This window comes from Panthera uncia, chromosome B1 (genome assembly GCF_023721935.1).
Source record: "Panthera uncia isolate 11264 chromosome B1, Puncia_PCG_1.0, whole genome shotgun sequence".
NCBI classification, from domain to species: domain Eukaryota; kingdom Metazoa; phylum Chordata; class Mammalia; order Carnivora; family Felidae; genus Panthera; species Panthera uncia.
In genome coordinates this window covers 193,566,897-193,580,442 of record NC_064811.1, presented here as the reverse complement: position 1 = coordinate 193,580,442, position 13,546 = coordinate 193,566,897, and the positions used below count along the sequence as shown (strand labels likewise).

Sequence of the window (13,546 nt, the reverse complement as noted above, 5' to 3'; positions counted from 1 at the left end):
GGGAGAGAGAGCGAGTTTCAAAAGGACAAAGGTTTTATTGGGGCCTAGGGGCAGTTGGTGAGGTAATGGCTGTGGCCCCAGCCGATTGGCTGGGGAAGGGTCCTGGGGGAAGGGTCCGAGTCCTGTTAGGCAGGTGAGGGGGGGTGTTACTCAAGGGGAGGAGGTGTGGTCAAGGTGAAGGACACAGAACAAGATGGAGTCCGCCGGCGTAGGCCCGCCCTTTCAGTACTGCTTTCTCACTGGAGCGCTGCCCCGCCATCCATGTGGCAAAACTATGAAAGCCTCTGAGTGGCCTGTGGCAGGCAGGATCTGGACCAGTGTCCCTCATCAATGCCCGGCAGTAATGCGTCCCAGAGTGGTGCGCGAGGCCCCGCTTTCACGCGTGGCCTCATGTGGCTTGTTGCCTTTTCCCTGCTACTGCCCTTCTTTGCCCTCCCGGGATCACATTTCACGGTGCGGTCCTAGGACTCTGCCTCCAAACTACACCACAGGGCCCTATATCAATCAGTACGTTGTCAGATACTCAAAGAAATATATGCTCAATCTCCGTCTCTTTACGTTAACAATATCTTCATTGAAATGACTAATGATTGTGTCATTAGGATCATCCCTGTGATTGTCACTGTTACTCGCCATGTATTATTATGGTTATCATGGATCTTTTGTGTGATTGTTATGTAATGTTGTGTAAAGCTTCTCGGTTTGCGAAAGCTGTCCAGACTACTGCAGATGATTAGAAGAGTAACCCGAAGACGTACATACACCCAGCACCTTGGGGCTCCTGTACTGTCTTGTCTGGTGCTAGTTCAAAGGATGGGCCCCCTGAAATATTCCACGCTCCTTCTGGATGCAAGGACCTGCCCATACCAGCAGGGGGGGACTTGGAAAGGACACCCTCGTCTTATCTTAGGCTCTGGAAAATATTAGACACATCGTCCACATGCCAGCAACTCTATATGCAGACCTGCAGCCCCTAGAGAAGGCTTCCTTGCATCAACTGGGCCACCTAAAGTTTCTCTAAATAAACTCAGGTCCACAAGCCCCTTATGCCAGCAGGGATGGGTCGTGAACAGTTTCTGTTACCCAACTGAGATCCCAGGGGGAATCAGCTCAGGGCCCAGGAAACACCCTTTTGTGACTGGAACGGGCCCATGTGTTCACCAGAGCCTCCGAAAAAATTTTAAGACTGTTCAGGAGCCCATGAATCCACTGCCACAGGCAAAGGATGCTCACAGAGTGCTTTCCAGAATTCCCGAGCTTCTGGAAATTTTCTAAGTCTCCTCAGGTGTCCAGGGATGGCTGGAGCTATACGAAAATGCACTGAGCAGGTGACTGGCCTGTTGGAGCAAACACAGAATCTTCTAGCAAAGCCGGGAACCACTGGTTTTGTCTGTCTCGCCGCTGCAGGTAGGGGAGAATGGAGGGTGACAACCCCTCCAGCAGCCTTTGGAGGAGATACAAGTACCCAGATGTCCCAGCCATGGAGGGCCACGGAAGAGCAGACAGCAGAAGGGCAGCCAGATGGTTTGGGACGACACAATGCTAGGGGCTTATTGTTTGTCAGAGTCCGTGCTTCTGGGCGCCATATGTAGGTCTGGAGCCCTGCCTTCTTGGGACGGGGCCCTGCCCCATCAGCCAGCTGTCTCATCTCCCCAAAGCTGCTGGGTCTTGGTTGGCCTGGATGCTCAGGGCTTGGGGTTCCTTTCGGGTTCCCCGTGTTTGCACACGCCTACTTCCAGCTGATTTTCTTCTCTTTCTGGCTGGTCACCTCTGCCTCCTAGGACTCCAAACTACCTCATGAGGCCCAGTATCTGTACCTACATTCACTAAGGGAAATCTCTTCTCTGTGTCTCAAGTCCATAGGTTTACTATTATTGTCAATATAGTCAATAGGTATGAGTGTCAGTATCACATGCTTATCATCATGATTGCTGATACGCATCGGTTTTTATTATGACCGATTATTATTGTTATTACCGATTATAATTGTGATTCTATCTTACAGCATGGCATATAGCTTCTCTATTCAGGAAGGGCATCTGGCTGCCAGACACGACTACAAGGGTCCCCTACAGACACACAGACACACAGCTGCCTCAATTGAGGTGTCACAAGGGTGCCCAAAGACCACCCAAGCTCCTGGAAGCATTCCTAGTCCCTTCAGTGGCCCCAGAAATCCTGTTACCACGCTGGAAGGCACAGGAATGTCCACCTGCCTGCCTGAGTGACTTTGGGGTTTTCTAAGTCCCACAGGAAGCCCTCAGTGTCCTATAAGTTGACTACAAAATTATAACCCATGGGGCACCTGGGTGGCTCAGTCAGTTAAGCATCTGACTTCAGCTCAGATCATGATGTCATGGTTTGTGAGTTTGAGCCCCATGTCTGCAATGACAGTGCAGAACCTGCTTGGGATTCTCGCTCTTTCCTCTCTCTCTGTCCCTCCTCCCTCTCAAAATAAATAAATAAACTTAAAAAATCATAATCAATAAGAAAAAATAGATGAATACTGTTACTAAGAAAATACTCGTAAGAATAATAATGACTAACAATGAAAATGAAATGATAATCAACATAATGATTATAATAACACCACCACTACTAATGACAAGAACAATAAACCTAAGGTAATGGGAGGTGAGAGTACAGACTCCCCTGTATGAATGGCAAGGGACCAGTTTCTGGCCTCATGGGATAGTTTGAGGCCAGAGTCCAAGGTCTGAACAAAGAAAAAAAATTAAGGCAGAAAGTAGCAGCAGAGGAAAAGAGAGAGCCGAGGAGAAGGATGTGAGTGAACTTGGGAGCTCCGTGCACAAAGCTCAGAGGGGTGTCCTGAGGAAAACAGAGGGACTTCAGTCCTGGGCCTGCCCATCACTGCACACCCACCGGGTTTCAGAAGTTCCGCCTTCTGGATGACGGGTCTGGGCTCCAAGCAGGGAAGGCAGGAGCCAGACCCACCCTCTGCACATAGAGGCCCCAACTATACCTACGTTATGTCCCAGCATTGCCTCAGCTCTCGCTGCCTGGATGCCCTTCCAACAGCTCTTCCCCACAGAACCCTGGGGGACTTGTTTGGGGGAGGCCACGCAGGGCAACTGCAGGGGGGCTGTGAGAAGGTGTCCTCAATGCTGTTCCTGGACCAGCAGGGGGCGACAGACCAACACAAGTAGTTCAAGGATGCCCTGACCTACTTCATGAAGGCCATCCTTGCTCAGGCCAGAGGGTCATCATCTCTGTGCCTTCCAGGGCAGTACCTGCATTTCCAAGACACCTGAAGGTACTTAGACTATTTCCAGAGGTTCAGAAAGGCCTAGGACACTCTTCGGGTGTGGCAATGGCAGTTTCTGGGCTCTCAGCAGACATCAAATTCTAAGGAGGCACATGCCGGTATAGACACCCTGTCCATCCTTCCCAGGACAACAGGGCAGTTCCCAGGACCCTGAGTAGACTTAGAAGAAAATTTTGTGATAGATCTTCCTGGGTCATCGATGCCAGAACAAGAGGTGCTGGCACCGTGAGGGGACTTGCAAATTTTTAGAGGTTCAGCAGATCAAGAGTACTCCCCCTGGACACCCTGTCTGCCTACAGAAGAGTCTTGGGAATGCCATGGATGTCATTCGTGACTCATCCATGCCTGCAGGAGTGGATCCTGTGCCCCAGAGTTAGCTTAGAGCATTTAGTGCTGACTTAGATGTGACAAGGAGACAGGACAGCAAACGTGGTTGCTGGGTCCTCAGGGGTATTGCCACATTTTTCCAGAGGCTCTGGAAGTGCAAGGATACCCAGGCAGTGGAGAGTAGGGTTGCAGCTGGATTGTGCGCGTCTGAAATCTTCTTCAGTAAATATGCAGCCTTAATCAACAGTCAGCCTCTCTTCAGTGTTGCATAACCACACAAAAATGACTCACAGTAAGAATGGTAATAATTAATAAAAATTAATGGTGAATAACAATCAGAACTATCATGATAATGAACAAAGTGACAGAAATACTAATGAATTTAGTAGTTACAGTAATATTAAACTAAGGAGGTAGCGATCATGGTACATCCTCCTCTACGTGAATGACGAGGCACGCATATGGGGTGGGTTGGAGTCAGAGTCCTAAGACTGCACCACTCCCTGTGTTCCATGGTTGTACATGTGAGCCACAGGAGGAAGGGTAGCTGTCAGTGGGCATGCGTGAGCACAGAGACCCGTGCATGGACCTCTTCAGGAGAAGAATACTGAGCGGAGGGTGAAGGGCTCTGGTCCTGCACTGTTGTCAGTCACAAAACCCAAACGTGAGATTTATCCTAAGACAAGCGAACTTAGGATTTTCTGATATTGGAGCTACAAAGAAGCTTTGAGAATATTCAAGTTGACACCTTCCAATGAGTATTCCAGAATAAATTTCAGAGTAATTACCAGGGAGCCTTGTTCAAGCAGACTTCCAGGCTCCACCCCACCCTACCACACTGAAAATGTTGAGAGTGCATCTACACGTTCACATTAAACAGCAACTTTCCCTGTTAGTCGCACACACAATAATGATTAAGAGACCCCCGATGTGGATTCAACAGATCCAGATCTGTACAGGCGCTGTGGACATCCGAGGAAGACAATCTTCTGCCAACGTCCATACACCTAGTCAGTAGCAGGTCTGGAGATCCAGCACCTCCATCCAGACCTTGTGTCTCCACGTTCAGTGGCATGTCACTGCCCCGCATTGTTCCATTTCATGAGGAGCGTTTGAAAGTAAATGACCATGTGATCCACGCTTCGAGGAGCATAGTGTGATCCCCACAAGTAAGAAGCCCACACCTTCGTGGGGGAGGTACGCGTGTGTTCAGCAGACTAACACACAGGGTGGTAAGCACCGTCCCAGGAGCAGGGCACCGAGGGCGTTCAGACCAGGAGCGAGCGAGGTGGTTATTATTAGGAAAGCCCGGGCAGCATTCACCGACAACATGTCTAGTCACTAACTAACCCGACTGGTTTCTCCTTGTAACTTGATATAGATGGCTCTGTTCCTACACTTTGATCTGCCACCAAGGTGTTTGGAGCTTCTGTCCCCATTTAATAAGCTTTTCTGATCAAACGGTGCACCCACGTCCTCCTACTGAACTGAGTGTCCGACCGAACAAGGATGCCCAGTCTTCCCTTGAAGGCAATTGTGTATGCGTAGAACACCTGGGTCCATGAATATCCCTAATGAGGTACAGAAGGGTGCTTATCATCCAGACAAAGACATTCTGCCAGTGCTGGAGAGCCGCAGACGGAAGTCCTCTCTGCCTCTCGGAAATGAAGCCAAGCTTTCTCCTCTCTCCAGCCCTCCTCTTTACCGTTGTCTATGAGCCAAGTTCTACCAGGTAACAAAAGAAACTTTGCCAAAGTCTTGGTAAGAGTCGAGTGCCTGAGACCTTATGGGGATCCAGTACTTGGAGCAAAATCGCCGTCACCTGAACCCCGAGAAGCGGGCTCGCAGGAAACCGGAGGACCCTGTGGCTGGGACCTGCAGTCACCTGACTCATCAGTCCCCACTAGCAGCTCTCAGTCAGATGAAGGGAAGTCGGGGTGCTTTAAGTGTCTGAAACCCTCTTTGCTCCACCACTGAAGATGGATTTAATTAGGCAAGTTTACCAGTATTTTCTAGATCCACATAACCCCCCAAATGGGGCATTCTTCTAATAATTGTTGGTTTCCAAGGTCCTCTACCTACCTGCAGCAAAAGTCCAGGGTATTCCAAGGTACTGGCGTAAAAGCCCCACCAGAGCTGTATGGGCCCCGGCAGAGGGATGAGCAAGGGGGTCTCCTCGAAAGGCTTACTCTGATCTCAGAAATGTCCAATCCTTTGCTCCTTAGTGCTGCTGGTGTCCTGTGCTTGACTCTGTCCCTTGAGGCTCCACCCCAACCCCTAGTTTTTTCCCCCCTTTCCGACATCTAGTCTTACAAAGTTAAACTTAAACACAGGCATCAGCAACGACACCCCAGTGGAGTGTATCTTCCTGCATTCAGCATGCAAACACGGGTCACGGGTGTGAGGCGCCCTGCACAGACATGTAATTGGATGGGCACTCCTCGCTTTCACCCAAGGAAGTGGCCAGATACCCAAAATGGATCATTAAATTCCCTAAAACTCGGGACCTGTAGCTCCAAGGAGGCACGAGCAACGTAGTGCTCTCCATCAAGTGGAATGTCTTGTCATCTGCTCCTGACAATTCGGGGCCTCGAGGATCGGGAAGGGATAGGAAAACAGGCAGAGATAAGAGGAGCTGGGCTGTCCTCTTATTTGTCAGGGAACTGTTGACTCCTGCGTTTTATGTTGTTTGCAAAAGGATGCTTCCCAAAATTTCCACCAGAAAATATAATGGGAGGCACGCTTAGTCTCGGTGAATCCCGACTTCCCCAGCGAAGCCTGGGTTTTAAGGGACTGCTTACTGCGAACAGGTAGACAGTACTTTAGGTTGGTGGGGAGGGTACGGCTTATAAAGTGGCTGCAACTCGGTTCCAGGAGAGCTACTCTGGAGGAAGCAGCGGGGGCGAGATTCGGGTGCGCAGAGGCTGGGGGTGGGAAGCCGGTCCAGTTTATCAGATATTGTCAGGCTCCCACAGTAGGGGAGGCCCTTACCAGGAAACAGGCATGCCAAGGAAGATATGATGGCCCCTGATTCCCAAGAAGTCACAGGCCAGTCACTTTGGTGGCTGTATAGCCCAGGAGAGAGTCACCAAGCCCCAAAACAGAGCTGTGGCACAGGATGAAGGAGAGCTTCCCTAAATGAGAGGTGGGAGAGGAATAAGACATGACCAAACGAGTGACAAAAGCCAAAGGCAACACAAGGTTGGAATGCTTCAGGACCCCCGCCCTGCAGAAGCAGGCTTTGGATGGAAAATCACGGCAGCAGTATGGTACTGGGAGTGTCTGAGGCTGTCTCTCCAGGGCTTTCATTGCATCTTGCCCTTAGTAATAATCTGTGTGTGTGCATGTGTGTGAAGTATATCCACCGTTCCACACGCACAAGGGTTTGGGCGGGAACAACAGTCTGGAATCATACCTCTGGGTCTGGGGTCAAGCTACTCCATCCCACTGTGAAGAGCTAATATGCAAAAGCCTGGCTGAGCTCATTATGAATTAACTTGAAAATGTTTCTCTTATTTAAAGGGAAGAATAAGTATTCTTTTATTTATTTATTTTTAATGTTTATCTTTAAGACAGAGGGAGAGGCAGAGAGCGAGGGAGACACAGAATCTGAAGCAGGCTCCAGGCTCTGAGCTGTCAGCAGAGAGCCCAGCGTGGGGTGGGGCTCAAACTCACAAACTGCGAGATCATGACCTGAGCCACCCAGGCGCCCCAGAATAAGTATTCTTTTAAACGATGCAGAAGTATTTTCTTATCAAAACAAAAGAGCATTTATCCTTGTTACAATGAGCAGAGAAGCTATGTATGACAGGTGCAGATACCTTGTCGTTGACAAGGTCTCAATGTTCTAGTCTATTGTTTGTATTTTATAGAGGAAAAGTCAAGGCTGTGAAAAGTGAGGGCCTCAGCATAAGAGACTCTTAAAAACTGAGAACAAACTGAGGGTTGATGGGGGGTGGGAGGGCGGGGAAGGTGGGTGATGGGTATTGAGGAGGGCACCTTTTGGGATGAGCACTGGGTGTTGTATGGAAACCAATGTGACAATAAACTTCATATATGGAAAAAAAAAAAGTGAGGGCCTCCCCCAGGCTGCAGGAGGGAGCTGTCACTCAAGGCTTGGTCTTCACCTCCTCCCCGCCAGGGCTCCACGGTCCTGCCTCCTTTCTCGGACTCCCGGACCTGGTGAGAGGTGAAGCCATATCCGAGGACATTAACTCAGGAGCACACAGAGCTGGGAACTTCAGCTTAAAATGTCCACGTGGCATTGCCACAGACCCGTCTGATTGGTACTTACTAAGCAGTCATCCTCACTAACCAGATGGGTTGCATGGAAGATAGGAAATGAAGTCTTACAGCTTCCAAATTTTGAAAACTAATTCTTTTTTGTTTTGTTTTCAGTCACTCAACCAAAAGAAAGGAAAGTAGTGTTGTGTTTAGAAAAGCAGAGGCAAACCCGTTTCCGATACCTGTGCTGGGTGCACTGGGATCTCTCCTGCTGCCCTCAGGGGTCGTTTGCAGCGGGACTGAAGGTTTTCCTTGGGAAGCCAGGAGAGGGGAGGGGGGTACCGAGTGGAAGCATGAAGGGGAAATACAATGGGGCCGAGAACACAGCTCCACCTCTGTCCCGCTCCCGCCCTCACCCAATCATCGAGCTTGGCCAAGGTGCTTCTTTTTCCCTTGGCCTCATTTCCTCACCTGGAAGTTGACTAAGCAGACCAGATCTTCTTTTGTGTGCATGGTGACTCTAGCTTCTGTTTTGAAAGCAAAAAGCTAGATATGACATTGTGCAATCTACAAGATTCACTAGCAAAGAACAATTTTAAAAAAGTAAGAAAAATGCCTTTGGGGTGCCTGGGTGGCATCCGGGCTTCAGCTCAGGTCATGATCTTGCAGTTGATGGGTTTGGGTCCCGAGCTGAGCTCTGTACTAAAAGCTCGGAGCTTAGAGCCTGCTCGAATTCTGTGTCTCCCTATCTCTCTGCCCCCCTCCCCCTCTCTCAAAAATAAATAAATAGTAAAAAAAAATTTGTTTTTAATTCAGGGAGTCTTATAAATAGTTACAATAACCCTCCTTTCTGCACAGCCAGGGGCAAATTCAAGGAGATCTGTGAGCGCCCAAATGGCTCCTGCCAGGAATTTTGCCTTGAAAAAGAAGTCCATGCCAGGCAATGTTTAAATGGCCTAACATGCTGCCTGCCTGTGGGGAATGAGCCCTTCATCAAGCCTACAACACCCAAGGAAAGATGAATTCTTTTTGAAGCTTTGTGTTTCTTTTGACATTTTATTCTCTCTTCTGTGCTCTCTCTCTCTTTCTGTCTTTTCACAGGGATTCTTATGGAGTCCTCAGTAAATAATAAAGCAAAACTAGCAAGCACAAGACCAACTTCAAAAGTTCATCTTGTACATTTTCACTCCATTACTGTTTGGTCCCCATCTTTCTGTCGGGTGTGGACAAGCTTCTAGTTAAGTGACCAGGGTTGGGTGGGGGAGCTGTGATCATACCTATCTTTTGCCAGGCACTGCTGCCCCTGAACCCAGCATCTGGGGGCACCGCTCCCCTTCCCACTGGCAAAATGCATTACCTCCTTCCATGCAGCCTCATGGCATCTCTTCCCTGACAAAGAGGCAACGTACAGGAAATTTTCCCAGACAGAGCAGCACCCAGATACAAGACAACCTCTTCTACATTCTTTCCAGAGGTAGCGCTCTGGCCTGTCCATGTGTTTCTGGCTGAGATCCATGGAATTTCTCAAGTTCCCACTTTCACTGGGCATGGCCATTCAGCTTTCCTTCCATCCTGTAAGCCACTGCATTGCTCCCTCTGCCTGCTCTAACAAATTACCACAGATCTTTGTTTTGTTAAAGCAAAAACAATTCATTATCTGACAGCTCTGTCGGTCAGAATCTAACCAGAGATCCATGGACGTGGATCTCAAAGGGGTAAAATCAAGGTATCAGCAGGGCTGAGTTCCCTTCTGGAAGCTCTACGGCTCCCTTCCTCCATGGTTAGGGCAGCAATGGTGGAATGTCCCTGTGCATGATGGGCCATCATCTTCACCCATCTTTAAAGCCAACACCAGGCTTTAATCCTTCTCACATCCTAACACTCAAAACTAACCTTCAGCCTCTCCCTTCCCTTTTTTAAGGAGGCGTGTCATTAAATTGGGCCCACCTAGATAATTTCAGGCAATCTCCCTATTTTAAGATCAGCCGACTGGGATCTTCAGTTCCAGCTTCCAGGGCAACCTCCTTTGCCATGTGAGGTGACATATTCACAGGTTCCAGGGATGGATGGATGAAGTCAATGTCATACACACACAGACACAATGGAATATTACTCGGCCATGAAAATAAGGGGACCCTGCCATTTATGACAACATGGATGGATCCTGATGGCATTACATACACTAAGCGAAATAATTCAGAAAGACACAGCAAGACAGATGCCATCTGAGTTTACTTATATGTGTAATTCAAAGAAAAAAAATCACAACAAACTCATTGATATAGGGAAAGACTGGCAGTTGCCAGAGGCAGGGGTTGGGGGATGTGTGGTGAAATGGATGAAGGGGGTCAAAAGGTATGAACCCCCAGTTATAAAATAAATAAGCCCTCAGGGTGTCATGTACAGCACTCGACTACTACACGTTTGGAAGTTGCTAAAAGAGTAAAACTTAAAAGTTCTCATCACAAGGAGAACTTTGTAACTGTGTGTGCTGACAGATGTTAATAAGACTTACTGTGGTGATCACTTCACAATACAGACATACATTGAATCATTATGTGGTACACCTGAAGCGAATATAATGTTATGTATCAATTATATCTCAATAAAAATTTTTCTTTTTCGGTTATCAGTAACATGAGAGGACATTCAGTAAGCATATCAAAGATCTGAATAAGATGACCACCAACTTAATCTAATTAATATTATTTAAAAACTTCACACAACCACAGAATAAACATTCTTTTTAAGTTTGTTTATTTAATTTTGGGAGACAGAGAAAGAGAGTGCATGTGAGTAGGGGAGGGGCAGAGACAGAGGGTGAGAGAATCCCAAGCAGGCTTTATGCCATCAGCACAAAGCCCGACATGGGACTCGATCTCACAAACCATGAGATCATGACTTGAGCCAAAATCAAGAGTTGGACACCCAACCAACTGAGCCACCCAGGTGCCCCAAACATTCTTTTTAAGTGTGCACTTACCAATATAAACCACAAAACAAGTCTTGATAAACAAAATTATCGAAATCATACAAAGTATGTTCTGCAACCCTAACAAAAGTAAAGTAGAAACCAATATTCAGTATTGGGGAAATTCCCATATATTTGGAAATTAAACAATGCACTCTGAATAAAAATGAGTAAGCATTTTGAACTGAGTAAAAAAGAAAGCACATCATATCAGAATGTGTGGAATAAAGCTAAATTAGCATTTTGAAATACATTGTAGCATCCATATGTTCACATTGCCAAAGAAGAGAAAATCTAAAATAAGAAAGACAGGAGAGTAATAAGGATAATAAGAAAAATTTATTAAACAGAAAATCAACAGAGAGCAAAGATGAAATCAAAAGCTGGCTCATTGGAAAGATCAATAAAATGTACAAACCCCTTATGTGCTGATCTGAGAGAAAGTCAAGGGAGAAACTAAACACAAATGACCAACATCAGTAATAAAAGAAAGGAACACATCTTGGATCAATAAGAAGGTCTTATTGGGCATAGCTTTATGTCATTAAATTCAACAACTTTGGTGGAAAAGGGTAAATTCCTTTAAAGAAACAAACTACCAAAACTTAAGAAAGAAGAAAAGGCAAAACCATATGGACAGAAAGATAAGTGGTGGTCAAGGGCTGGAGGCCTGAGCCGTTGACTGCACAAAGAGAGGAAGAAAGGTAAGGGAGCCATCCAATGCATGATTGTGATGCTGGTTACACGACTACATGCATTTTTCAAAACTCATAGAAATGTACCCTGAATTTCAGGATGCCTGGCTGGCTCAGTCAGAAAAGCATGTGACTCTTGATCTCGGGGTCATGAGTTTGAGTCCCATGTTGAGTGCAGAGATTACTAAAAAAAAATAAATAGGGGTACCTGAGTGTTTCAGTCAGTTAAGCATCCAAGCATGGCTCAGGTCATGATCTCACAGTTCATGACTTCGAGCCCCACATCAGGCTTTGTGCTGACAGTTTGGATCCTGGAGCCTGCTTTGGATTCTGTGTCTCCCTCTCTCTATGCCCCTTCCCCTGTTGCACTCTGTCTTTCTGTCTCTCTCTCTCAAAAAACAAAAATTAAAACAAATAAATAAAAATAAATAAACTTAAAAAAGAAAGAAATGTACACTAAATTTAATGAATAAAATTTTACTGCGTATAAGGGATAGCCCAATAATTCTGACTTAAAATACAACAGAGCAAATATCATGTCTTCCTGTCTTAGAGTTTTGCTGTTCCCTTTACATAACTCTAATAACTTGTGCCTCCTTTTCATTAAGCAGCAGTGCCATGATAGGATTCATTTATAAGAATCTGTTTTATTTGTCCGCCTAGAACATGGTCCTCCAGAGTAACCACAGCTTCTATCCCCATAACTTCCCTGGATTCTTGAGGCCTGGCTCAACTACAGGGGCAGACAACAACCCCGAGGAGGTCCAGTCATGCAGAGAACCCACCTCATTCTCTCTCACAGTCCAAAGTAAAAAGCCCTGTGCACTGATAACGGGGTAGCAGACAAAGCATCCCGTGAGGCCCCGCTCCGGATACATTCATGTAACCTTCATTTCTTCCTAGGTTCTTTCAAAGTCAGTTGCACCCTGATAACGCTAGAGCCAAGCCTCAGCCCTAAGAATTGGTCCAAACAGCCAGAGAAAAACAAACCTTGCATGAGGATTTAGATGTCATAAACCAGAAGTCCCGACAGGACAAGGTTTGGCCCCAACACAGAACTGGCGATGTCTGGAGACACTGTAGTTCTGACCATTAGAAAGGCACTACTGGTGTCTAATGGCCGGTGGCCAGGGATGATACTAAACACCCTACGGTGGACAGGGATGACCTTGAAGACAGAGCAATAAGAATTATCTGTCCCCAAATGTCGACAGTGCTGAGGTTGAAAAACTGCTATAGGCTTTGAGGCAATGAGAAGAACCAGAAGAAGATCAATGTCTTGCCTCAAGAGCACGTCCTGGCCTCCCTAGGAGACCCCAGATCACCTGTAAGTAGGTATGAGGCACCAACCCACTCCCACATCTATTCTTCTGAATTAAAGGCATAGCCTTTAATTCATGGGCACGCAGCATAGGAAAGAAATTTTTGGACACTCCAGCGTCATTATTAACATAGTTTTTCTTACAGACTGTTTGTCCCTTGCTTTCACTTCTCCATTGTTTCCTAAGCCTACCAGATTCCTGGCCCAACCAGAATCAGGTCTGATTGTCCAAACGAATCTGATGAATTCACTCCCCGTTCCATGCTTAATCTTTTGTGTGATGCCGTGGAACTCTGTTTCCCTAGATGACTTAAAAATGCATCCAAGCAATTATAAATGAGTGTACAACATAATCACTTAAAACATCTGCACGTCAGAGGAAATTATCACTATTCAAAATGTGGAATGCTGTCTCTGCGGTGGCACCACTGTGTCCCAGAGTGATCCGGTGACGCTGGGACAGCGGCTGGCAAACTACGCCTCCCAGACTCCTTTGCTGACCTGCTTCCAGTTGAGTCACAACAAACATCAGGCACTGGGGAGGGGGAGGAGGCTGGAGCCTGGAGAAGAGGGGAAGAGCTTCCTTAACCACTCAGCTGCAGTGTCCCCTTTGTTAGGGCACGGCCAGAGCCAACCTCGTCGTGCCCACACAGAGACACCAGCAACAGCTAGTTCCTGTCCCCTTTCCATAGGAAGAGAAGTCTCTTCTCAGAGCTCCAAGG

At 47.1% G+C, this 13,546-nt stretch overlaps 1 protein-coding gene across 1 annotated transcript; it reads left to right on the top strand.

Annotated features, from left to right (window-relative positions):
• Window positions 1-6,776: 6,776 nt before the first annotated feature.
• DEFB108B (defensin beta 108B) lies at window positions 6,777-8,859 on the top strand. The gene is made up of 2 exons (XM_049630100.1): window positions 6,777-6,882; window positions 8,696-8,859. Exons 1-2 carry the CDS (start codon window positions 6,777-6,779, stop codon window positions 8,857-8,859), a joined length of 270 nt encoding a protein of 89 aa, XP_049486057.1.
• Window positions 8,860-13,546: the final 4,687 nt, after the last annotated feature.